This window comes from Sceloporus occidentalis, unplaced genomic scaffold, assembly GCF_023333645.1.
Source record: "Sceloporus occidentalis isolate IW3139 unplaced genomic scaffold, rSceOcc1.0.p SCAF_2, whole genome shotgun sequence".
Classification (NCBI taxonomy): Eukaryota; Metazoa; Chordata; class Lepidosauria; order Squamata; family Phrynosomatidae; genus Sceloporus; species Sceloporus occidentalis.
The window spans coordinates 266724540-266751496 of record NW_028316982.1 but is presented as its reverse complement, the minus strand read 5'-3'; the positions used below and the strand labels follow the sequence as shown (position 1 = coordinate 266751496).

At 39.0% G+C, this 26957-nt stretch overlaps 1 protein-coding gene across 6 annotated transcripts in view; it reads right to left on the bottom strand.

Moving 5' to 3' along the window:
• LOC149320104 (teneurin-4) overlaps positions 1-26957 on the bottom strand; it is a 793050-nt gene that overhangs the window by 249229 nt on the left and 516864 nt on the right. For 3 of the 6 annotated variants that reach the window (XM_089512941.1, XM_089512942.1, XM_089512944.1), the window contains 3 exons: positions 23743-23995; positions 15035-15133; positions 12125-12360 (listed from right to left, as the gene is read on the bottom strand). In XM_089512941.1, the coding sequence (XP_089369067.1) occupies positions 12125-12360; positions 15035-15133; positions 23743-23995 (588 nt within the window). The remainder of the gene's footprint in view (positions 1-12124; positions 12361-15034; positions 15134-23742; positions 23996-26957) is intronic. The other 3 variants (XM_089512945.1, XM_089512946.1, XM_089512947.1) reach the window with 1 other exon arrangement.

Genomic DNA, 26957 nt, shown 5'->3' with positions numbered 1-26957 from the left:
CCCTCTATCCTCTACCTCCCTGTTCATGTCCTGCAGGTTCAGGTCCATGGCCTCCCTGATTGATCTGCCATGTGGTCTTCCTCTCTTTCTACTGCCTTCCACCTTTCCTAGCATTATTACCTTTTCTAATGAGTCATACATTCTTATAATGTAGCCAAAGCATGACAGCCTCAATTTAGTCATCTTTGGCCCAGTACAGACGGGCCCTGAAGGACGCCCTCGTCACATACAAGGGGCACCCCGCCCACACTCCCCTCGCACGTGACGAGGGCGTCCTTGCTGCACGGCGCCAAATAGAATCAAGAATCATATATTAAAATCACAAATGTAAGGCTGATTAAAAATAAAAAGTTAGGGAAAGAATATGTAACTTCCATAGAGAAAAGAAAAAGAGGGGTAATTATTCATGTGAAAAATCATATAGAATCAAAAGAAATATTAAAAGACAAAAAAGGATACTATTTATGAGTAGAAATATGCTGGAGTGGGAGAAGCATCTTGCTGGTAGGTATATATTGCCCCCAAGAAAATAAAGGTGCTAGCTATACACACACACACACACACACACAAGAAAACTTGATGGAATATGATTATGAAAACATAGTAGTGATGGGTGATTTTAATGGAGTGATTAAGCCTAAATTAGATAGAGCCTCAGAAAATAAAATAAAAGAGGGTCAAGGGAAACTGCCCAGAATATTTTTTGACCTAATAGATAATCTATAACTGATAGAGAAATATGGAGACATCTGTACAATAATGAGAAATGTTATACTTTTTATTCGGAGAGACATGAATCCATGTCAAGGATAGACATGTTTTTGGTATCAAAAACAATGATTAAAGATGTTAAAGAAATGATTACTTTAAATAGAGAAATCTCCGACCATAATCCTATAATTCTGTCTTTAAGAGAACCATACAGAAAAAATAACTGGTAGGTAATAATAATTCTCCCAGCCTGGCCATAATAATTGGTTTTATTGAATGTATTTTATATCTGTACTGTGTTATTTTATTGATGTAATCCCGCCTTGATCTGCAGGGAGAGGCGGGAAAATACAAATAAAATTATTATTAAATGAAGAGTTGCTAAAAGACAAAAATATAATAGAAAAGGGTAGGGAAATGATCCAATAGTTTTTCAGGGAAAATATGAACAAAGAACTATCAACAGTATGGGACACAGGAAAGGCAGTTATAAGAGATTTCTTTATGCAACAGAATATTATATTGCAAAGACAAAGGAAACAAAAAGTAACCTCGCTAAATAATCTTCTGAAAAATAAGGAGGATGGATTAAAGAAATGTCCAAAAAATACAAAATGAGATAAAAACTCTACTGAAACAATTAGAATTAGAAGCAGTAACAGAAATAGGGGGGGAAATTAAAATTAACAAAGCAGAAACATTTCGAACATGCAAATAAGGCGGGCAAATGGCTTTCATATAAACTAGGAAAAGAGAAAGAGAAAAAGTCTATTAACAGAATAAGAAGAGGAGGCACGATATTTACACAACAAAAAGACATACAAGAAATATTTACCAATTTCTACCAAAATTTATATTCAGAACGTCCAACCGATAAAGGGAAAAGCAAAGAATATATGGATAAGCATAATACTGGAAGCTTTACAGAAGAACAGCAACAACTTTTGAACCAACCAATAACGATTGCTGAAGTGTTGGAAACAATTAAAATTGTAAAGGAGGACAGGCACCAGGTAATGATGGCTTAATAGCCCTATTTTACAAAACGTTTAGTGAAGAATTAGGAAACATATTGCAATTAGTAATGAATGAGGCTCTGGAAGGAAACATCCCCGATTCATGGAATGAAGCAGAAATTATCTTGATACCAAAAGATGATAAAGATATGCAAGATCCAGCAAATTATCGGCCAATATCGCTTCTCAATAATGATTACAAAATTTTCACAATTATTTTAGCTAATCGGTTAAAAATGTTTAGATAATTGGATAGAGGAGGAACAAAGGTTTTTTTTTTTTTTTTTTTTGCCAAATCACCACATGAGAGAAAATTGAAGGATCATAATTGATATTTTAGAATATTAAGAACGGCATAGTGACAAAAAATTGGGTTTAGTTCTTTCGGATTTTGAAAATAATAATAATTGGGACACATTCTTGGAGTTGTTAAAAAAAATCAAGGTAGGAAATAATTTTATCAATTGGCTGGGAAAGATCTATAATAACCAAAAAGCTCAAATAAGAACTAACAGAGAAAGAACTAGATACATAAAGGTCCAGAGAGGCATATGGCAAGGCTGCCTTCTCTCGCCACTCTTATTTTTGTTAATAAAAGATATTAATAAAAGATATAAAATCAAATGCTGGTGTAAGAGGAGCCAAGATTAAGAAACATAATTACAAGATCAGAGCCTTTGTTTATGATTATTATGATTATTATAGTTTATTTCTATAGCGCTGTAAATTTACATGTAATAATATTTGTAATAATTATTATGGAAGATCCAATGGAAAATATAGAATTTTTTTTGGAAATACTAGATCGATTTGGTTTAATAACACGATGTAGAAGCAATAAGAATTCAGATTACAAAAAACCCTGGAGAATTATTTGAAAACAATTATAAATGTTTATGGAGTAAAATAAAAAAATATTTGATTAATTGGAACAAATTAAACTCATCCCTAATGGGGAGAATATCCATGACAAAAATGACCATATTACCAAAGTTCCTCTTCTTATTCCAAATGGTAACAATCATAATTTCTGACTAGGTGTTTAAAGAGTGGAATAAAGATTTGCCACAATAATACCAAAATTGGAGGGATGGATATCCCCACACGAGGCACTTTATAGAAAAGAAATTATTAAAGAAGGGAAATGGTACAAATATAAAGATATATTGGAAATGAAAAAGGTTAAGTGGGAAATGAAATCAAGAGAAAATTGAATAAAGAAGGTTGGAATATTAATTGGTTTGCACAACGACAAATTTAAGAAAGATATATAATGGATTTAATAACGTTTGGGTTCGAATTGATAGTGGAAAATCTGAATTGGGGGAAAAATAAACTGATTGGAAAGTTAAATAAAGTTCTTCTAAGAAATGAGATGAAAGACGAAACAGTTAAAGAACAAATGATTAAATGGGCCAAAAATATCAGGCACCCCATTCTAATGTCCCAATGGGGGAAAGTGTGGGAAAATGGTATTAAATTCACAGTCACTCAGAATTTAAGAGAAAATTTTTATAAGATGTTTTTTCAGTGGTACCTTTCACCAGATAAAATTGCAAAAATTTATAAAACAAAAAAGTTGGAAGTGTAAAAAAGAAATCGGTACTTTCTACCATTGTTGGTGGGCATGCAAATCGGCAACAAAGTATTGGAAGATGATCATGATCAAATTTCTGAGATATTGCGGGGGGGGGGGGGAATAAAGTTAAAATCAGTTTGCTTAGACCTAATTATGTAGTTTGTCTAAAGGGAAACAAGTGACAGCTGGCTCCCTGTTGGGCTCACAGGTCATACTAACGAAACCGTAGATATGTCCAGAGTTTGTTTAGTTGCTCCTACCCCAAGAAGGAAGTGAATGAGCCATGCTCCCCAGTACACTACACATCCCCAGTTGTCCTCTGGGTCCTCAGCTTATAACGATATGCTCACCAGGCAAGCCTTTGTTACAATTAAGGGAACATCAGAAGCATTGCCCTGAAAACATGGCACATTCCCCAAGACCTGGATGACAACAGGGCAAATGGGAAAGCAGGAGGCTAGATGGCAATGCTATCCTGGCATTGCTTGGAGAATGCTAGCCCACTGTTCTTCTAGACTACAGGTTTGCAACAAATGGCAGCTGGTGGCTTCCATGTCAGTGGAACAGTAAATTTGCACAAGAAAAACTATCCCTGGTGGTATTCCTGTCAGTGGTAGCTGCCAAATTGTAGGGATAGGAGCATCAGGTGCTGGGTGCAAAGTCCCATGGGTTTCATAAAGGGGCATCTTGCTTCATTCTTCCCGTATCCCATTTTGAATGTTTTTGCCCTTTTTTTGGTTGATGGATTAACAAGAGAAAGAAGAAGAGAGTCCAAACCCCCCCCCCCCACAACTATATAATTCGGCTCATCTCAAGATCACAAAGTTAATTAAAGCAAGGGATGTTTATATCAGAATGACTGATCTAAGTTTCGAAAACTATTCTGCAGGCTCTTTAACATAACAAATGGAAACTAACTGAGTTGATATATATTATCAAAGCCACCATAAAATAAATTTTGTCAGCCTTATTTAAAATTAAATACTGAGCCATAAATGAATTAGCAGTATAAAAACAGGGCTGAAACATCATCTAAGAAGTGTACATTTTTGAAGTCTAACAATGAACTCAAAAGTTCAGAAAATAAGTTCTGAAAAATGCATCAGGAATAAAGTACCATCGTTGAAACTCCATTCATTAAAAGGAAGTTGTGAAGGAAAGGGTTGTAGGTATGTTTTTTTTAAAGGTAATACAATTTTTATCCTCTGCTTGACAGGATGTAGAAAATAATTACAAATGAAAAGGTTATTCATAATTTTTAAATGAGTTAATTAGTAAGCCCAGTCAGACTCACTCATTACATTAATTAATAATTGATTATACTTGAAATTAAACACAATTTTTCATTAAATCTAATTAAATATCTGCATTTTTCCCACCTGCTGATTAGATCAGTGGGCCTGATAGCAGAACTCCTCATTAAATATGTTTACGGTGAGCAGAACCAATTAATTTTGATCCAAATAGTTCTTTTGGAAATTAATAATTATTACTCATGATTGCCAGCAGTACAACATGACCAGGATTTTCCGCCCAACATTTTCTCAATCTATTATGACATGTGGAAGTTAGAACCGTTAGATATAGCATGAAAAAGATCTGTGGGTGGATATAGACCAGGAGTTCCTAACCTTTTTGTAACCTTTTTTATTTATTTCATTTTTATGCCGCCTTTCTCCCAGCTCATAAATAAAAATATTTTTAAAGACTTTACAATAAAAGTTTTTAAAAAACAATTAAAAACATCTAATTAAAATGATATAAAATTGTATATTAGCAGCAGGTGTAATGATGCGCTTAAACAGCATTTTACAAAATCTCCAACAACTGTCATGTTATGTGAAACTAATTGTGCTTTCTATTGGTGACAAAGTCACATGTACTGATAATACTACTATGGTTATGTAACCCCCGTGAATTATTAGCCGTTGAATTAATAAAATGAAACAGAGACAAATGCAAAAAACAAATCTACAAATAGTTCACAAAAACAAACCCACAAGTATAGGATGGGGGATACTTGCCTCAACAATGCTACATGTGAAAAGGACCTTGGGATTATTGTTGATTACAAACTGAACATGAGCCAGACGTGTGATGCTGCAGCTAAGAAGGCAAATAATATTTTAGCCTGCATTAATAGAAGACAATGAAAGTAACAGTACCACTATATTCTGCACTGGTTATGCCTCTTCCAGAGTACTGTGTTCAGTTCTGGGCACCACATTTTAAGAAGGATATGGACAAGTTTGAAGTTCAGAGAAGGGCAACAAGGATGATAGGAGGTATAGAGACCAAACATATGAGAACTTGAAGGAGGTGCGCATGTTAAGCTTGGTGAATAGAAGACTTAGGGGTGACATGACTGCACTCTTTATATACCTCAAAGATTGGCAGAAAGAGGAGTGTGCTGATTTATTCTCTGCTATCTAAGAGGGTAGAACTAAGTTTAATGGTTTTAAATTACAGAAAGGTAGATTTTGACTGAACATTGGAATGAAATTCTTTATCCTCTGCCAGTATTGAACAAGATGTTGCCAAATTAGCAGAATTTCTTCCCTTTGAATTCAATTGGACTTAAGCCTTGATTTACTCTTCCACTGATTATAGCAGGACTTAGCCTGGATCAAATTGCTTCCAAATAAAGTTGATTTGTGTGCTGAAAGTTAAAAACATTATCAAACAGGCTAAAGACTGGACTACGTCGCTACAGAACCAATAGCTTTGTCACCTGGCAAATTGGGGCCTCTAATGGCCAAATTATGCCCTTCTATTCATAGGTTTGGCAAAAGAAGAAAGGCATCCAAGATTTGAATGTGCAAAGAGACATTTTTAAAACTTTTTTTTAAAGGAAAATGTAAATTTAGGTATATTAATATCAAAGTTCACATGCACCTTTTCTGGCTTATGTATATTCTATTGATAATTTAATGTGGCATCGCAGTTTGAACATTTCACTATGGAGACCAGGGCTTGAATCCCGTTCCAGACCCCCTGAGGATAGCAAAAAACATGGATGCTCAAACCAATTGTTTTCAATGAGCATGTACCTGGGTGCCCATTTAAAAAGCCCTATCCATGAAAGCTCAGATTCATAAATGGCATGTCTGTGGTTGGTGCAGGCACACTGTATGCAACATGAAAATACCACGTCACATTTTCTTTATGAAACTTACAGTGGCGGGATACAGACTGCCCCTTTGGGGCGACCTTCACCCGCCCCTTTCCCCGACGGATCGGGGCTTCAGCGACAGCTCCAGAGGCCCCGATCTGCCACTTTTCCAGGCCGCGGGGAAGCAGCAAAAAGCCGCTTCCCCACGGCCTGGAAAGGGGTGTCCTTGGGGCTTCATGCATCAGTGGTGGGGAAAGAGAGAAAGGGCCCCTTTCTATTTTGTGTCGCTGGCGCAGCCGTGTAAAGGCTGCGCCAGCAACACAAATGGCGAAAGGAGCTCCAAAATGGAGCTCCTTCTGGCGCCGCTGAAAGGGTGCCACAAGCGCCCTGCAGCGGAGCGCATGCATCATGCCCGCGCCGCTCCGTTTGGAGGTGGCACGGCCGTGACATCGTAATGGCGGCGCTCATGTAGACTGGGCACCACCATTACAATGCTGTGGTTACGTGCTAGGGTTGCGGGGCATCTGGAAAGGACACCCCGAGGCAACCCTAGCACGTATCCAGGCCAGTGCAAAGCACCGGTCTGGATACCGCCAGTGTTTCTCAGCAACAACCATGGGATCAACATTGCATCCGGTTCTGCCCCAGGGTTTGGTCTATCCTCTGAACAATGGACACACATATCTGCCCCCCCCCCCCCCCCCGCAACCATGAAGGTTAGAAACTTTTCTGAAAAGGCAGAGACCTAAGAAGAATACCAAAGGCCTTAAGAATAATCACACTTTTAGACTTGCTTGACAAAATGAAACATATACAGAGAGAGAGAGAGAGAGAGTCATACACACCTGCCTATTTTTGATAGATGCCAAAACTCCACATGAACTAGGAATAAATTCCTGTGACATGCAAAGGTAATGTCTATTTGGCACATAAAGATAATGCAACATAAATGGGGTGTCATGGCTGAACCTACATGGCAAATGATGAAAGGTGACTGCATATTCCATCAAGCTGCTACCAATCTAATCCTAGCTGATTAATCATTTTTGATCTCATTACAGTGCACACTAATAAGGTGACCGAAAGTAAGATTCTAATCTGGGAGTGGAGAAGAGGGGGATGGAGGACAAGAGAGGAAGAATGAGCCTTTTTTTAAAATTAAAAATCTACAAAAGAAAACAGCAGCAGGACAGATCATCTGTGTTAGTCACAAATTGCACACATCTTGATTTCTGTAACGTGCTCTACATGGGGCTACCTTTGTACCAAGTTCAAAAGCTTAAATTGATCCAAAACGCTGCAGCCAGATTGGTCACAGGAACATCACGATTTGACCATATTACTCCAATATTAAGATCTCTTTATTGGCTGCTGATCAGCTTCTGGGCCCAATACAAAGTGTTGTTTATTACCTTTAAAGTCCTATATGGCTTGGGCCCGAGTTACTTAAGGGAACGCCTCTCCATAAACAATCCGCCCCACACTCTTAGAACATCAGGGAAGAAACTATTGGAACATATGAAAACTAGACTAACTACAACTTCCCATAAAGCGTTTACAGCCGCGGCCCCTAAACTTTGGAACAACATACTGGAAGAGATCCGTCTCATTACCACCTTAGACACCTTTAAAAAGGCACTTAAGACAGAGCTCTTCCGGTAGGCCTATCCACCTGATCTTTTATAGCTGATTTTATGGAATATTCCCATGCTGACTTGATAGCATGGAAAATTGATGACGATTTGGCCTTTTAAGTGATTGGTAGTAATATTACTGTTGTTTTACTAACTGTATTTTTAGATAATATTGTATTTTGTATTGTATTGTGGTTTTTATTCTTTCCTGTAATCCCGCCTCAATCCGCAGGGAGAGGTGGGAAATACAAACAAAATTTATTATTATTATTATTATTATTATGAATGCAGGCAACAATCGCTCATTCCAACTCTTATGTGCAACCTGTAGCATGCTATAACACTAACATTTTATGAAGCTATGGCCCTGGTGGAAGCATAATAAAACAGGCAGCCGGACTGTGACATTCAAATTCATCTTCCCTCATCAGTGCTTAGAGTCCTAGATGCACAATTAGAGTAAAGTCTTTTACCCTCTTTACTCTTCATATATATGTGTGTGTGTGTGTGTATACTTTTAAAATATTATGCCCACCTGTTTTCCCAAAGTGAGACTCAAGTCAGCTCACAGTAAGATTAACTATAAAAGTAAAGATAATAATGCAAAGGTTATAATACTAAAGCAAAATTAAAGTGTAATACGATAGCACAACTGAATTAAAAGCACATCAACTAAGAAACAATCTTAGCACAGGCGTAGAGCAAAACAGCATACTCTAATTTATTCTTTAGAACAAAAGGGCTTTATTTATTCCTTTACTGTATATCCCAACCTTCTCTCCAAAGTTGGGAGTTAGATCACGACAATATTAACTCAGGAAGTTAGTACATGCCGCTTTTAAACCGTGATTACACCAGGAAAGAAGCAACACACAACAACACCTCTGACACATAGCTGCTCTGTCCCTAACCCATCCCTTTTCATTGATGGGGAAAACCCATCAATAACCTAAGAAGTGCACAAGTCCCCAGGTGCAAAATGTCACTCCTGGGACAGTTGTGTGACTGCCAGTCATGTGGTGTCAGTGTCCCCATCCCTCCTCCTGCTTGCTCTTCCCAACAACCCTGATTACCTTTATTTTTTTCTATTTTTCTTTCTTTTTTAAAAAATGCCAATCACGATAGTAGAGCAGAGCAAAGGAAAATGGGATTAAAAAAAACCCTAAAGGGATTCTGGGCAAAGAGGCAGGGTTAAAGGACAGCCCCTATCACGATTGAGAAGAGATACAATGATGAGTTCCTTACAAGCCCCCCCCCCCCCCGCCCATTTTTGTTTAGTAGTGTGACTGCTACAAGAACAGGGCTTGGGTGGTAAAGTCCTTAAAAAGGTAAAGATTAAAAACACTGAAAAATTATGACACTGAATTACAATTGAACAAATTGTATTATATAATACTGACATTTAAAGTCCTAAATAGCTGGGACCTCAATACCCGAAGAAGTGCCCCTCTATATATGCACCTGCCCAAGCTTTAAGGTTGGTTGGAGGAACCCTCCTCTGTGTCCCATCAATTAGAGCAATATTCTGTAAAAGGAGATGAGAAAGGGTCTTTGGTACTGTGCAGCTAGGGAACAGTCTCCCTGTGGATGCCCAAATTGGTGCCAATATTGCTGTTGATCAGGTGTCAAGCAAAAATAAGGATGCCCACAAATGCCCTGGGGGCCTAGATGATTTTACTAAAATCCCCACATGGACATGGTTTTAGTTTGTTTTAACCCATTTTAACTCTTTTAATCTGTCTTTTAATAGTTATATTACTTAATAGGTTTTCAGCCTTTTAAATTATTTTAGTATTTATATTGCTCAAATTGGTCAGACTGGTTCTATTGTACACCACCTTGAGAACTGAACTGAAAGTAATTTAAAAGTGCATGAGTTTTTGCACCAGCAACCCCCCCTCCCTTGAGATGTTCTGGACTACAGCTACCATTGCTAATCCATGGACATAAATGTCACTGGGAGTGGAATAGAATCATAGAGTTGGAAGAAACCACAAGGGCCATCCAGTCCAACCCATTGCCATGCAGGTAGACACAATCAAAACACTCCCGACAGATGGCTAGCCACTCTCTGCTGAGTAACCTCCCAAGGAGGAAACTCCACCACTCTCCAAAGAAGCTTTTACCATCAGGAAGTTCTTCCTAATGTTTAAGTGAAATGTGTTTATGCTTGTTTGTTTGTTTGTGTTGGCAAGTAGAATAATAGAATCGTAGAGTTGGAAGAGACCACAAGGACCATCCAGTCCAAACCCATTCTGCCATGCAGGAACTCTCAATCAAAGCATCCCTGACAGATGGCCATCCAGCCTCTGTTTAAAGACCTCCAAGGAAGCTCCACTACACTCCGAGGAAGTGTGTTCCACTGTCGAACAGCCCTTACTGTCAGGAAGTTCCTCCTAATGTTGAGGTGGAATCTCTTTTCCTGTAACTTACATCCATTGCTCTGGGTCCTAGTCTCTGGAGCAGCAGAAAACAAGCTTGTTCCCTCCTCAATATGACATCCCTTCAAGTATTTAAACAGGGTTATCATATCACCTCTTAACCTTCTTTTCTCCAGACTAAACATCCCCAGCTCCCTAAGTCGTTCCTCATAGGACACGGTTTCCAGACCCTTCACCATTTTAGTCACCCTCCTTTGGACATGCTCCAGTTTCTCAATGTCCTTTTTGAATTGTGGTGCTCAGAACTGGACACAATATTCCAGGTGGGGCCTGACCAAAGCAGAATAGAGTGGGACTATTACTTCCCTTGATCTAGACACTATACTTCTATTGATGCTGCCTAAAATTGCATTGGCCTTTTTAGCTGCTGCATCGTACTGTTGACTCATGTTCAACTTATGGTTTACTTGGACTCCTATATCCCTTTCACATGTAGTCTTGTTCAGCCAGGTTTCACCCATCCTATATCTGTGCATTTCACTTTTCTGCCCTAAGTGCAGTACCTTACATTTCTCCCTGTTGAAGTTCATTTTGTTAGCTTTGGCCCAGTTTTCTAGTCTATTCAGGTCATCTTGAATTTTGATCCTGTCCTCTGGGGTATTAGGCACTCTTTCTAATTTGGTGTCATCAGCAAATTTGATAACTATGCCCCCAATTCTGTCATCCAAGTCATTGATAAAGATGTTGAATAGCACTGGGACCCCACTGGTCACTTCTCTCCAGTAAGAAAAAGTATGCAAAAGAAAGGAATAATGCTACAGTACAAACTCATCCACTTTGGGTACCCTGACTCCAAACAGAATTGTCTATCAGCCTCATGGTCTCCACCAGTAATTATATCTCTGCTGAAAAGCAGAAATCACAAAATTGCTATAATTAATTGCAACCACAATAGGTTGGCACTTGATATTTTCTTAGTTTGCTCCAGGGCATTTGGAGATGCCTCAGTTTCTACTGTAAGACCAACATATGTATTTACCTAAAGCATATAACACAACAAAGTTTTCAGAGCACACTAGGGGCCAGAACATTCTAACCACAAGGCAGTGATGACCTGATATGGATAGAGTTACTCCAAATACAATACAACTTTGGTTATGATGGGACTCTTGGTAACAGAGAGCATAAATGAGTAAGTATTCCTAAGCCATGGTTGAGTCAGCCAAAGGACAGGATAGATTTGGCCAGAGATAAGAACAGTAAGTGGGCATTCAAAAAGTTAGGTCTTGGTTTGTAAACCATGGTTTATAGGCAGTCACCTTTACAATGGTAAAAGACTACAATATTACACATATCTTGACAATATCATCCTGCTATTAGAGATGTAGACTAGGGTTACTTAATACATGGACATCTATTTGGTTCTTGTTTATTGGCTCTTTTTCCATGGTCATTTGGAGAAGATGAAGTAGATCTGTCCAACAAATTCCCTTCGGCCGAACATTGAAACTTATTTAGGCCAGCATAGCACAGAAAACAAAGCTTGTCCTTGGATAATTCAACAGAGGTAGCAGAACTTCCCACCCCCAACAATGGTATTTCAATGGCATTGGACCCCCCTCTCCAGTATTTTCAAGGAATACCCAAAAAGGTCAAGGGATACTGAAGGCTAAAAGGAAAGAAAGGCTTACCGATAAAATATGCCAGCAGTATCACCAGTGCGACTGAGATGATAATGGCACTCAAGGCAGCACATTTCCAGGTACAGTACTTATAGGGCTTCTTCAGGTTAAAGGCCGGCCTAGAAAAGGTACTTCTGGGAAGGGGCCTAGGGGGAGGTGAGTACACAGTGCTGGACGTCAAGGGATATCCTGGGGATGTCGTACAAAAGAGAGGAGAGGTGCCACCAGGTTTGAAGAGGAAGTGCCTGTAGAAAGAGAGAAAGGTCATAGGTAATTGACTCTCCAACCAAACAGCAACAATGAGTATCTCAGGCAGAGTAACCTTGGTTTAAAAAAGAAAGAAAACACATAGACACACACGGCCCCATGCACTGAAGAGAAAGGATTTGTCGCAGTTCAAAGAAGGAACAAAGAATGGAAAGAGGAAGAAAAATGAAATACTTCTATTAGAAATCATAGACTTTTAGAATCAAAGAGTTGGAAGGGACCTTAAGAAGCATCAAATCCAACTCCACTCTGCCATGCAGGAAGGCACAATCAAAACACCCCCAACAGGTGGCCAGCCAGCCTCTGTTTAAACACTTCCAAAGTAAGACACTATAATAAAAAGTTTCACTGCAGTCCTATACATGTCTGCTCAGATGTTCAGTGGGATTTACTGCCTGATAAGTGTGTACAAGATTGCTGCCTGGAACCAGCAACAAATGCTGAAGGTAGTCACTTCTATCTCCACAAGGAAGCTGCAAGTGAAATGAGATACTTCAAGCACAGGTTAGACACATGTGTACCCCCAAATGTTATCATACTCCGAAGGCACCGGTACCCTTTTATTATGGGATTTTGCTTCCATTGGTCTTTGCAGTGTTCCTGGGGCTGAACTTTATGTATTTCCTGTACATAAAATCTCCATGAAGAGAATGATAACATCAACAACTCCCCGATGTGGAAGAGGTTAGAAGGAATGGCTAGCAGCAATTATGCCATGAATTATCCCCATGAGTGGAAGTATGCATGGCAGAGAAAATGTAGCGATTTCCAACACTATGTTTTCCCCCAAAAGTGGAGCTGGGCACAATCAGTGAATAAGAGGGGGTTGCTTACTGATTGCTTACAAATGCCAACAACATATGCCAAATTTGAAGTTGAAGGCTTTAATAGCTGGCATCTATAGTTTTCTATGGTTTTTACAGGTTGTGTGGCCATATTCTGGAGGACTTTATTCTTGATATTTCACCTGCAACTGTGGCAGAGGAGATGACATGGAAGCGTGTGCAGTATATATACCCGTGGAACCCTTGTTTGGGAGAAAGTGTTTTAACAGGTTAATGGTGGAGTCAGTTTGTGTGCTGTACTGTGTCTATTTCGTTGGTAATCCATTGTCTTGTGGGGGAAACCCTTTAAACCTGGGTGGTATTCATTTGCTTGTCTTGAGTCTTGATTTTGTGTTTTTCAGTACTGGTAGCCAAACCTTGTTTTCTTTCAGTTTCTTCTTTTCTGTTGAAGTTGTCTAGGTGTTTGTGGATTTCTGTGGCCTCCCTGTGCATTCTGACCTGGTAAGTGTTGGCATGGTCCAGAATTTCAGTGTTTTCAAATAGCATTTCATACCCCAGTTGGTTTATAATGTGTTCTGCTAGTGCTGATTTTTCTGGCTCGCCCATTTTGCAGTGCCTCTCATGTTGAACACTGTATTTGGTGGTCCCTATGTAGACTTGTCCACAGCTGCACTGTATGTCAACATCTGGAGTTGCCAGCCACAGTTGCAGGTAAAACGTCAGGGATAAATTCTTCCAGAACACAGCCACACAGCTTGAAAAACTCACAGCAAACTATGTGCCAAATTATTTCCCTCTTCAAGTGCCCCATGCCATCCTTCCATTCATGTGACCTCCAGGTTGCTATTATCATCTCCTTGCTGAAGAAAAGATCTGGCTGGCCAATTTGAACAATCATGAAATAGTCCCAAATGGACCAGTTGCACACAAGCTAAGAGGCAAAGTTTTATGTCTTTACACAATTTGCACTGCAAAACGGCATCATGAGAACAATTTAACAAACCCGGTATCTAGTAACAGTTTGTTACTTACTGGTATTTTGTTTTCATCCTGCCTTTATTTTTTGGGACCCAAGAGAGAAATCACAGAATTTGAAAGCCCAGAATCTGAAGCTCAGCTTCAGGAAAACTGATCCAGCCTGTGCATTCAAAATCACGGCTCCAAGAGCAGACAAGAAATAAGCTCTTTGAGACAGAATGGGTCTCATATAGTATCTGTCTGTTATTACTATGTTGAAAAGGGTGTCTCTCCCTCAGAGGCATAAAGCATTGCAATCCCTACAATCCCAAGTTCTGTCTGCTCAGATCAAAATATTGGCTATCTTCTCTAGGTAAAGATAAAGATATTACAAAACAAAAGAAGGTGAAGATAATAATCACAACTGACCGAAAAGAAAATCAACACACATACACATAAAGAAGCATTTCCTCCCATAATCCACACAACAAACCTGGAAAACATAAGATTAGGACACTGAAGCCTTCTCAGAAGAAACTCAATGCAAACATGTAAAGGCCTACACAACCACTACTACAGCTGGCCTCAGTGTTAGTGAAATGAATACCATGGTGTCAGGAGGGAGCCAATGAGATGCCATGAATCAGCATATTAACGAGGCTGCCATTAATATGTTACAGGACAATTTATGTTCCGTATACTTAAGTTCCTCATTGTTTTTCTTAACCTCTTTGCCAGAGGTAGGAGGGCAAGTGAAAAGAGAGGAAAACGGGGACGGGATCAGGTTAGGCAAGACAAAAAGTGATTTTTTCTTTAAAAAAAGAAAGGAAAAGAAGATAATTTATCATGCAAGGATCAGAAAATGACTGCACAATCAGAAGAGGAAAGACCATGTTAAGCGTCAACGTACCCATCATTGTAAGCACCATCATGTCGGGAAGAGGTGAGAATGTCCATCTCAATGAGGTTGTCCTGCAATGTCTCTAGGAATGTCTGCTTTGCTATGTTTCTACATACATATGGAAACATGAATGAAGCCAAGTGAGACATGCATATATGAAGTGTGACCTTATAAACCCACAATGGTTATAGTGCAGCTGTGCATGAAATTAGAACGATGGGCCACTTACTCATATGTATAGCATCTTACAACATATACATATACAGCATCTGCGGATGTTCACTGCCATATATACACACATTTGCTATACCAATGCATATGCACAACAATATATACGTACAAGTACATGTGCTATAGTGAATAGCTAACTTTTCGCAAACTTTTGACATTCACATCTCGGTGCTGACAACCTTAAACAAATGTTGTGAATACATGGAAATTTTCGCTTTGACAGGCTAATACTGCCGAATGATGTTAACTGCACTCTGGTAACTTTAAACACTCCGTAGCGTTATTTCTTTTTGAGTTTTCAAATATTCACAGAATTGATCTGGCATTACCAACAGTCACAGGGAAATGCCAACATTCATCAGATTCTGGACATATCTGTACCTACCAATGCACACTTGTTATGTGCGCATATAGCTATACATGAAAAGTAATGTTATTTGATTTTTAGTCACAATTTTATGGCATTCCTGCCAGCTTAGCTGTCCAGAGACATCATGGTTGAAACTATCTGATCTACCAGACATCTTAATTTCACACAGCAAGCATCCCTAGTAATGAGTCTGTCTCAGTGGGTGCTCCAGCGAGAAGACAGAATATGCCAGTCAATAATCTTCCTCGAAACCATGTCTTCAGAGATCCTCCGATAAGAATTCAATCAGGATAAATCTCATTCACTGACTTCTTTTGGTTTGTTTGAGATTGCTGTTTCAAGAAGAATGGTTAACCACAATGAAAATCCCACAGTATTCTTACCTTATATCACCGGCACACATAATTTGAGAAATCTTTGCAAGTAACAATTCATTTTATTCAGAACAAAAGGTAGACAACATAATTGGACCTTATGTATCTTATCTTTAGGATAACCATCCATAAATTCACAGCAAGCTCTGATTTCCTTACAAATTCAAAGTCTGAATGAAAAACTACAGCCAACTGAAAACAAGTCAACTGCCACCTCTGGCAAGGTCAGGAGCTCTTGGAACATTCTTCTTTCATCCAAGAACTAATGTCTGCAGAATTAGGGTTATCATTTCTTATATGAGGGTAGGGTTGCAGTAGGAATATTCCCCAGAGCAATAGTTTTCAAACATTCTAACTTTAGAGAACAAATATTCTGTTGTCAGAAAGCTATCAGAAAGTCTCTGTAGTCCCTTTGCACCTATTATGGGAACAAATTGATTAAATTCAATTAAATTAACAAGCTGGGGCGTGTCTAGAGAAGGGTGACCAAAATGGTGAAAGGTCTGGAAATCATGCCCTACGAGTAGCGACTTAGGGAGCTGGGTAGGTTAAGCGGTGACATGACAGCTATGTTTAAATATTTGAAAGGTTGTTATATTGAAGATGGTGCAAGATCTCTACTGCTCCAGAGACTAGGACACAGAGCAATGGGTTCAAGATACAGAAAAGAGATTCCATCTAATCTTTAAGAAGAATTTCCTGGCTTTAAGAGCTGTTTGACAGTGGAATGAATACATTGCCTCACAGTGTGGTGGAGTCTCTTTCTTTGGGAGTCTTTAAACATAGGCTGGATGGCCACCTGTCGGGGATGCTTTGGTTCTGTGTTTCTGCATGGCAAGGGGTTGGACTGCATGACCCTTGGGGTCTCTTCCAACCCTATGATTCTAAGTTATGAATTAAATTTCCTGGCACAAGTCAAAGTGCTGGTAATCAGCCATAAAGACCTACATGGCTCAGGTCCAAGTTGTTTGAAGAGCCATATGCTCCCATATGAACCTGACCATGCTTTGAGGTCTTCTGAGGAAGCCCTTCTCTCTGTGTCTCCATCTTTAGTGAGATTTTCTTGGAACAAAGGAGAGGGCACTCTAGATGGCTACTCCCAGGCTCTGGAACTCCCTTTCCAAAGAGGTAAGACTGAAACCCTCCGTACTATGTTTCTGCCAGTACATAAACCCTTTTTTATTCTCTTAATGATTTTTTAGAGGAAAACTATGTTGGACTTTTAGTTATTCTTCTCCCCCATGTCCTGGTTTATATTTTTAACTGGCTTTAATGTGATGATAGTTTAATTGCTTTTTAACTTTTGTGAGCCATGACAAAATTATTTTTTAAATCATTCAGTGCAGTATTTAGTATTGTTATGTTGTTACGTGCCTTCACATCAACTCTGATTTATGGACCCCACTGTAGGGTTTTCTTGGAAAGATTTATTCAGTGTAGGATTGCCATTGCTTTCATTTTAAGCTGAGAGAGTGTGACTTGGCCTGTCATGCCATGAAATTCCATGACTAAGCGGGGATCTGAACCCTGGCCTGCTGGAACTTTAGTTCAACAGTGAAAGCACTAACTACATCAAGGGATCTTGCAGCACCTTTGAGACTAACTGTACAAAAGAAGTTGTATCATGAGATTTTGTAGACTTGGGCTACATCCGCACTGCAGGAACAATTCAGTTTGTCAACACTTTAACTGCCGATGCTGGACTTCTCAAAAAAAGGTCTGCTTCTTAACCTAAACGGTTGAATTTGAACCAAAACTTCTGTAGTTGGCTCTCTGTATCCACAGATTCTTTATCCATGGATTCAAGCATCCATGGGTTAAAAATATTCCAAATTATATAAATTCCAAATAGTAAACCATGATTTTGCCATTTTATATAAGGGACACCATTTACCATGCCAGTGTACTTAATGGGATGAGAATATCCACAGATTTTGGTATTCATGGAGGGGCCTGGTACCAAACCCAAGTGGATATCAAGGGCCACTGTATTTAATATTTCAAGAAGAGAACAGATAAGGAAAACAGTATCCTGCAGATAATCTCGTTATTTTAAGTTTACAGGTAACGATATGGGAATCTCCAACAACAGTCTCTATTTGCCAAAGAAGGTGCAGCAGCTTGTATCAAAGAAACCTTAGGCTGAAGCCTGATTAAGTATGTCTGAAAATGCAAAGTGCCATTTTATTTTTTTAGGGCAAGGAGTTTCCATTTATCCTTGCAAAAGAGAGGAGTAAAAATTTCATTTGATCTCCCATATTCTCCCCCAGCCTTTGTTGGTAAAGGGAGTCTCTGACAGCCTAAACACTCTTGCTTGATCCCAGGAAGGAAAACAAGATTCATATTTCTTAGCTTTGAAGTCTTGCAGATCAACCTGCATGAGCTAAAACACAGGGCACTAAAAAAGCTGTTTAAAAGCAAACCCTGCCTTCTTCCTTGTTTTGTAGCATTTCCCAAGAATGCAAGAAGAGTCCTATGTCAGGATGAAAAGCAATAAAGGAGAGCTTTCTGATGGATAAGCCGTCGAGTGCGGTAGCAGTGAGGATATAAATACAAATTTATCAGTAGTTAAAAACCCATGTAAAATTGGTTTTTACAACGGAGCTGTGCATTTTAGTGGAAAATTGCCAATATAAAATAAGATAGGATGCTAGGTTATATAAAATATAATGCAAATATCAATAGGAGGATAAAAAAAACATGATGGGGAATTGCCACGGAGAAAAGATGGGAGGAAGGCTCAGAAAAGGAGGGGAAGGTGACAAAAAGTGCTAAGAATAATGGTTTTATTTTTGAAATTCTGCCCTACCCAGAAGTCTGGTGTGTGTGTGTGTAAATATTTCTTCTATGTAACTTTTCAGAAATCTGTCTATTAAGAGAAGATCAGGATGTGATAAAGAGTAAGAGGTCTGATGCTAAAACCACAGCCCCATTCTGGTTGCTCCTCTTTTTCCACATCACATGCAACAGAAGGAAAATATTAAAAGATTTTTTTGAACATACGAAAAATCTGTTGGGAACTGTAGCCGCGGAGTCTTCAAAAAAAATTTCCCCCTCCCATACAGTATGCTTGTCCTTCTAAAGATGCAGAGGCACGCATGTGCACCAAGAAGATAAGACTGGGGGAAGTTTCAAACTTGAATTATATGTGCAGTTGGAAGGAAATATTGTTAAGGCAGTGTCTAGGGAAGAATAATCCCATGGGATATCAAAGTGAGCTCTTCATATTTTCAGATAGCAAACCCTGTTCCATCAACCTAACACCTGGAGATTACTCAAGATATGGGATATTTGACTAGCAATTACAGATGGCAAGTGAACGGCCACTTCGTTTGGACTGATCTGTTTGTTGACCAACTGACTGGCAGAATAAGGATGGGGAGTAGAGATTAAAGATAAGTCTTTTTCTGAACTTTTTACTTACTTTTTTCTGAATTTTAAGAGTTTTCTAGTGTGAGCTGAATTTCATAGATAGTACCGGATCCACCTGATCTTGGAAGCTATTCTAGTATGGCTAGAATGAAATATGCTAAAAGGTGCCCGATTTTGGAAGCTTATCAGAATCAGCCTTGGTTAGTACAGTTTGCCCTTGCCTTACACGGGGGATCCGTTCCAGACCGCCCCACGTAAGGCAAAAAGTGCATATGCTTGAGCCCCATTAGATATAATGGGGCTTGTACATGCCGTGCGGCCATGCATGTGTACCATGGGTGCACGTGCCACTCTCCCACTCTCCCGGCAGCTTCTGCGTAAGCTGGAAGCCGCCTATAACGAGCCCACGTATGGTGCAGGCTCACTGTACTTAGATGGGAGACCACCAAGGAATACCAAGTGTTATAGGCTATATTTCAGAAGAAGGCAATCGCAAAGCAGCTCTGAGTATTCATTGCCTAAGAAAACCCTATTAAATTAATGGAGTCACCATATGTCAACAGGCAACTTGAAGGTATAGACACAGACAGACAGACAAAGCAGCCAAAAATAAACTAGCTAGACACAATAGTTCTGACCTGATATGTTGCTGGTTTTAAATGATTTGTGGGTTGCAGGTTGGGAGGCAGAAGCAGTTAAATTGGTAAACCCCTCATCAGAGCTCTTCAGGTGTGCCCACATACTCAATGCAAATCAGTAGGAAAATCTGATGACATTTTGCTTGATTTTAAAAGTGATGGAGTTCCTTAGAAGCAATAAAGACCAACCGGTGGCATGCAATTATCCAAAGACAGAAGGAGGTAAGAGAGATGTAGTAAGGAAACACATGGGGAACGACTAATGGAAAGTGATACTAATTGACAGATATGGTGCTTTGCAAGGTCCCAGACTTGCTGGAGCAATATTTTAGGAAGAGCAAAATGCATCTTAAGACATCTTCCCCATTATATCTTAACAAGATCAGGTTATCCTGCACGGAAGGCTACAGTTATACTGGTTGTGATAGGCACATCTGGGAAGCTAAATCTTTTCAATATATTGACTGGTTTCAGTTTTTTAAATAGGATATTGATTCATTTCGCTTTAGGAGAAGGAGCTATACAGAAAAGCATACACACGCGCTAATCCATTTGGAATTTATGTTTCTCATTCCCATTTTAAATGGGGAAAATAGCCTTACAAGCTACACTAATGCCGATGATATTTTTAAACTGTGGGAAGACAACTGCAAGGCAATTTCCCCTTTTCTTCACCCAAGCAAAAAAATGCATCATGAATAAGCTATGGTATTACTGGGGGGGGGGGGGGGTGTGTGAAAAAGAAGGCAAAAGAAAACTCTGTCCCCACTGGAAAGAAGATTCGCTGCTCAGGAACAAAACACCAATTTTTTATGCAGTAGGTCTAAGGTTGAGTCTCCAAGACCAGAGAGACCAGGTATAGGGAAAGCATCCTCATGTCCTGTTCAGCCTGAAAAGACAACATAGGCCTACATGGAATGGCAATCTGATTGTATTCACTGTGGGTTTTTGCAGAGGGACTTAGTGCTAGGGCATACCTAAGAGCACATGTTCAAGATCCACTATCTTTACTCTATTCTGCTTTGGTCAGGCCTCACCTGGAATACTGTATCCAGTTCTGGACAGCACAATTCAAAAAGGATGTTGACAAGCTGGTGCATGTCCAGAGGTGGACGACTAAAATGGTGAAAGGTCTGGAAACCACCAAGCCCTATAAGGAGTGGGTTAGGGAGATGGGTATGTTTAGCCTGGAGAAGAGAAGGTTAAGACATGACATGATAGCTCTGTTCAAGCATTTGAAGGGATGTCATATTGAGGATGGAGCAAGCTTGTTTTCTGCTGCTACAGAGACTAGAAAATGGAACAATGAATTGAAACTCCAGGAAAAGAGATTCCACCTAAATTCCTGACAGTAAGAGCTGTTTGATAGTGGAGCACACTGCCTTGGAGTGTGTTGGACTCTTCTTCTTTGGAAGTTTTTAAACAAAGGCTGGATGGCCATCTGTTGGGTGTGCTTTGGTTGTGTATTCTTGTATGGCAGGAGTGTTAAACTGGTTGGCCCTTGTGGTCTCCTCCAACTCTATGATTCTGTTCCACTTGAAATGTCTTCAGTAGCAGGGATGAGAAAGTTCTTACTCAGAATTTGTGGCTAGCTGCTGCCACTAAGATAACTGAGCTAGAGCAAGTGTTGTTCTCCCTGTCAGACAGCTTTGTAGGTTCATAACTCAAGTAGCAATAATAGTGGATAAATCAGATGGCCTAGCTAAGGTAATCCAAGCTTGAGCAACCTCCAAATTAGACTGTTGGGCCATGATGTCTGTGAAGCCTCTCTTGAAGAGGGTTCCTAAGCTTAAATCAGTGCAGAATTCAGTGGCTAGGATTTCAATTCATCTATCTAGGTGGAGCCAAGTTTCTGAAAGAATTGCAGTGGTTGCCTGTTGATGTGTGACTTGAATTCAAAATGCTGGAGTGTGTCAGTAAAGCCTTTAAAAAACTGGAGACTCAGGTATCTGAAGGACAGCTTACTTTGATACCAATTTACTCATGCATGAAGATCATCAGATGGGGCCCTTTTCAGAGTTCCATGCCATTTGTTTATTTGTTGCGTGACTTCAGCATAAGTGTATAGTGTAACCGCGCATGGCACGGGCGCACTATACTGTGTTTCTATTTTATTGTTCTGACGCTTAACCTTATATAGTTATTTTACAATTGGCATTTCTCTGTATATCACCTTGGAACCAAGTTTCTGGGTAGAGGTGTGGTGTGTAATTTTTTAAAACATAAATAAATAGGAGAGAAATGTTTGCTCCTCTAAGTTGGTTTAAGCATTCTGGATGTGTCTCATAACCAACTATTTATCACAGAGAACCCTAGTTGTTTACATTCAATATGTGTGAATGTAAACAATGTGAAGTTCTGCATTATGGAAAATCCAAATGTTATGGCAAAACATGCTTTACCAATGAATTTAATTTGCCACTTTCTTGTCCCTTATATCCCAAGGATCTACTTCTAAGTACTGGGACAATGTACCATTGCAATGTATCAAACATTGAAATTTTCAGCTGGTGGGACAGGAAAGCCAAAGGGACAGAAACACAGACTGTCAAAGGGTTGAGAGTATGACAAGAAAATATATCTCTGGACAAAGAAAATTTAAGGGCTCGGCAGAGCAGAGATTCTTGCTTGTTTGATTATAGTAATGCCCATACAGATTTACTCTGCATTTGGAGGAATCACCAGCTACCCCTGATATATTTCCAGGTTTTTCTATGCATTTATTTATATTTATTATTTATTTCAAGAATTTATGTCCTGCCTTTCTCCCAAAATGGGATTCATGGTGGGTTACAATAATTTAAAAAGATATTCATGAGTACTAGATACCAAGCTTATCTGCAACAGGAGGATACTTTAAGAAGAGGGAAGGAAAGGGTTGAGACTTAACTCTTTGAAGTTTCTACCTCCAACAAAGATAAACCTTTTCATTTGGGCCTCCCCACTCCACTTCTCTCCTCTTTTCTCCATCCCCTTTTCCATCGTATCTGGACCCCGGCTATACATTTCTTTTTTTCCTTTTTTTACAAATCTTCTACTGATTTTAACTGTGATTTTATACTATTGTTTTAATATAGCTCTGGTTTAATCTCTTTTTAGTATTACTATGTTTTTATACTGGGGGGAGGGACAGGGTTTTTTTAGAATTTTAACTGTATCTTGATTTATTGTTGTAATCCGCTTGGATTCCAAGTGATTAAGTGGATTATAAATAATAATAATAATAATAATAATAAACTAAAATTTTTCCCAGATGTAACAATAAAGAGATGTCTTCACAAATTCAGTGCTCATTGCCTAAGAAAAGGGTAGTTAGCCTCACATGGGACAGAGATCTCAGTGGAAGTTACTTTATTTTATTTCCCATATTTTACTGTTCTTTATGCTTGGTCCCCACATTGCCAAGAAGGGGGTGGCCTCTGCTTGCATTGAAATCCCTCCAGACCATCTTAACTGGCCATAGAAGAAACACCTGTGACAAAATGTCAGCCTGTGATTCCAACATTGTTGCTTTTCTTCTTCTATATGAATTTTTAAGATCTTTGCCTGATGAAGAAGCCAGTGTAGCTTTGAAAGGTTGCATGAGGTATTCTGTGCTTTTCATTTGGCTCAATAAAAGTATCACTGTTTTGTGGATTTTTAATTTTGCTGAATTTTGCTGCATGGCCAACAAAGCTGAAAATATTAGTGCAAACAGTGTATCTCATACAAATGGAACAAGATAGGCATTACCTTGTCTCGAGGGGGATGTTACTGTTAAGTAACCAGTTGTCCTGAGCATGTGTAGACTCCTGCGTTCCGGGCTGTTGCTCTCCGGAAAGGGAATGGTCAGTGGGAGCAGGGCTAGGATTGCTGCGTGGGGTGAAGTTCCCTCGGTTTAGGGAGTTGATGGAGGCCGCATGATGCTGGTTTGGTGTGTGAGCATGTGAAAGTGGAGGTGGGGGAGTTCGAAGCCTTGAATGGTTCTGGAGACTTGGAGGATGATCTGTAGGGAAAACAAAACCATCCAAGTATGAGTCATGAGAATCGACCTATGTGACACTTTTTGTAGGATCATCTTCTTTTCATTAAATGCAAGCTTGGGGATAACACAGAACAGTTAGCAGTTAGCACTATACAACCATTTGCAATGTTATAGTTTTAGAAACTAAGTACAGTCAGCCCATTTTATACACTGATTTTTTATACATGGATTCAAGAATCCACGGTTTGAAAATGTTCCAAAAAAGTATAAATTTCAAATATCAAACCTTGATTTTCCATTTTTTATAAGGGATACCATTTTGCTATGTCATTATATTTAATGGGACTTGAGCATCCACGGATTTTGTTATCCACTGGGGATCTTGGAACCAAACCCCAGCGGATAACAAGGGTCCACTGTATTTCTGTTAGAGTTTGAGCCTCCCTTATCCGGAATTCCAAAATCCAAAATATTCCAAAGACCAACATTGTCTGCATGGGTGGCTGACATAGTGACACCATTGCTTTCTGATGGTTCAGTATACACAAACCTGGTTTCATGCACACAATTATTTAAAATATTGTGTATAAAATTACCTTTAGGCTATGCGTATAAGGTATATATGAAACATAATTGAATTTCATGTTTAGACTTGGGTCCCATCTCCAAGTTATGTATATACTAATATTCCAAAATAAAATAAAATAAAAAGTCCAAAACCCCAAACACTTCTGGTCCCAAGCATTTCAGATAAGAGAAACTCTCAACCTGTACTACTTTATATCCCATTGTCAAACATCTAGCAAAGACATTTTGGTTGTTAATGGATCCTAGGGGACTCATATAGCTACATGGTGGCTATGGTACACCACCTTTCTGCTAGCTATCAACATTGTGCAACTAACTGTATTTCTGCCAAGTCGCTTGCTTATTGTCCCGTTGTGCAATGGGAAAGGCGCAGTGGCTGTTTCTGTAATCCTGTTGAACCAAGTGATACACTGAAGGCACTGGTAAATAGCTGAGCACCATCCAAAAACACAACTGCACAGCTGCAACCCTGTTTAGTCACAACTAGGGTAGACCCACTTAATGCATTGTCGGATGATGAGTGAACACATAGGTAAGTATCTCCAGTTAATTCAACAGGCCTTCTCTAGTTGGAACTAACAACAGGATATACTGTATATACTCTACTCTCTCATCCATCCAGCCTTAGGAGTGAGCACAAAGAGCTATGTCTACTGGAATTTTGTAAGTTCTTTGATATTGTTTTGCTTTAGATCCTTTGCTATATGCCCCTAAGTTTTATCCTTGACTTATCTACGGGTCATAGAAAAATCCATAATTTTGGCCTCCAAACTTGCCCTTGAGGACGACTTATAGTCGAGTATACTGTATACGGTAAGCTCATGTGAAATAGTTACAGTTGTGGAAGTCCATGCATACAATCATGAATTGTGTGAGTCCATTCCACAGTTTCTATACAAACAAACCGACAAACAAACAAAAACTACAAGCACATTCTTAAGGTAATTTACACAGTTGCATGACACCAAAAGGATTCTAGCCCATATGGCAGAAATAATATTCTTAAGAGTCAACATAAGCAATTACTAACATACATTTGTTACATCATCATCACCATCATTATTGACTCATCACTAATTTTCTTCTCAAAGGAAGCAACAAGAAATTTTAGCAATTTTATTCCTGATGTGAAAAACACTGCAAAAATGACAGTTTTTGAAGACTATTTGCAATTTAGGACTTATTCTGCATAAAACGTGCTCATGATGCTTTGCACAGAAAAATCTATGTCCATTGCAGAACCAGCTTTTTTTCCAGCGCAAATCAACCACTAGATAATTTTGCATAAAATGTCCCCAACTGAAGCATTTTCTGAATGGGAAACAGTTTTTTGTTCTTAACAGGAAATAATATTTACACACACTAGCTTATCACACGAAGGAGATCGGGAGTTTATACTGTAAATATCCCAGAAAAATCTGGTAATTACATGCGATGATTTCACATGACATCATACAAAATCTGTCATTATAATGGTCAAAAAGAAGCATTAATGCACATCTTTTTACTTTGGGGATTTCAGCGACAGTGCGTTTCTGATATCATTGTATTTGCACAACTGCGTGTGAAAATCATTTGTGCAATTACTTGCTATTTCTACTACATTTCCGGGTTGCTTTAAATACTCTTTAATCTCTCTTTAATGTTGAAATCAGCCCCAGTGTGATAAACTCCACAGAAATGTTATTTCCTGCACAGAAAATGCAAATTTGGCACATAATAACTCTGAGACTGCGAAGATTCTTCAGTCCAGCATTTCTTCTTGTCAGGGCTTCTTTTTAAAATTACTTTAAAAACATGAGCCTTTAGTACTCAAGAATTGCTACTAACATATTTTCTGATAAGTTTTTCTTCTTTTTTTAAAAAAGGAAGAACCATTAAAATAGTTTCAGTAGCAGCACCAAACAGAGACCGCAAAAATGCATCTGTTGTGAAATACTGGGTAAGTATCCTGAAATTCTTCACTGAGATCAGTTGAATTTCATCCCTTACCAGAGCAAGTAATACCAAGAAACTGCAGTATACACTCATTCTAATTATAATTATTTCACTTGTTGGGTCTTTAACACCTCGGAATGTATTAACAGCATCTGTTTGACTTGTGTCATGGATCTCAGACCAAGACCCCTGTTATTTTTGGGTAAGTGATTCAATGAATTACAGTACTTCATTTCCTGGCAAACAGATTGGAGTAGTTATAAAAGACAGTGAGAACAAGTTACATTTATAGATGTCCTCAGCTTTAGATGATGTAATTACCTCCAATATTGCTCAGCATGCCTGCCTGGCTTGAAACTTTGCGCCAGTCATTCTCTCTCAGCCTAATCTACTTCACAGGGTTGTTGCGTGCAAACATGTGATCCACAAGTGCATCACGGCATAATCCTTGGATAAC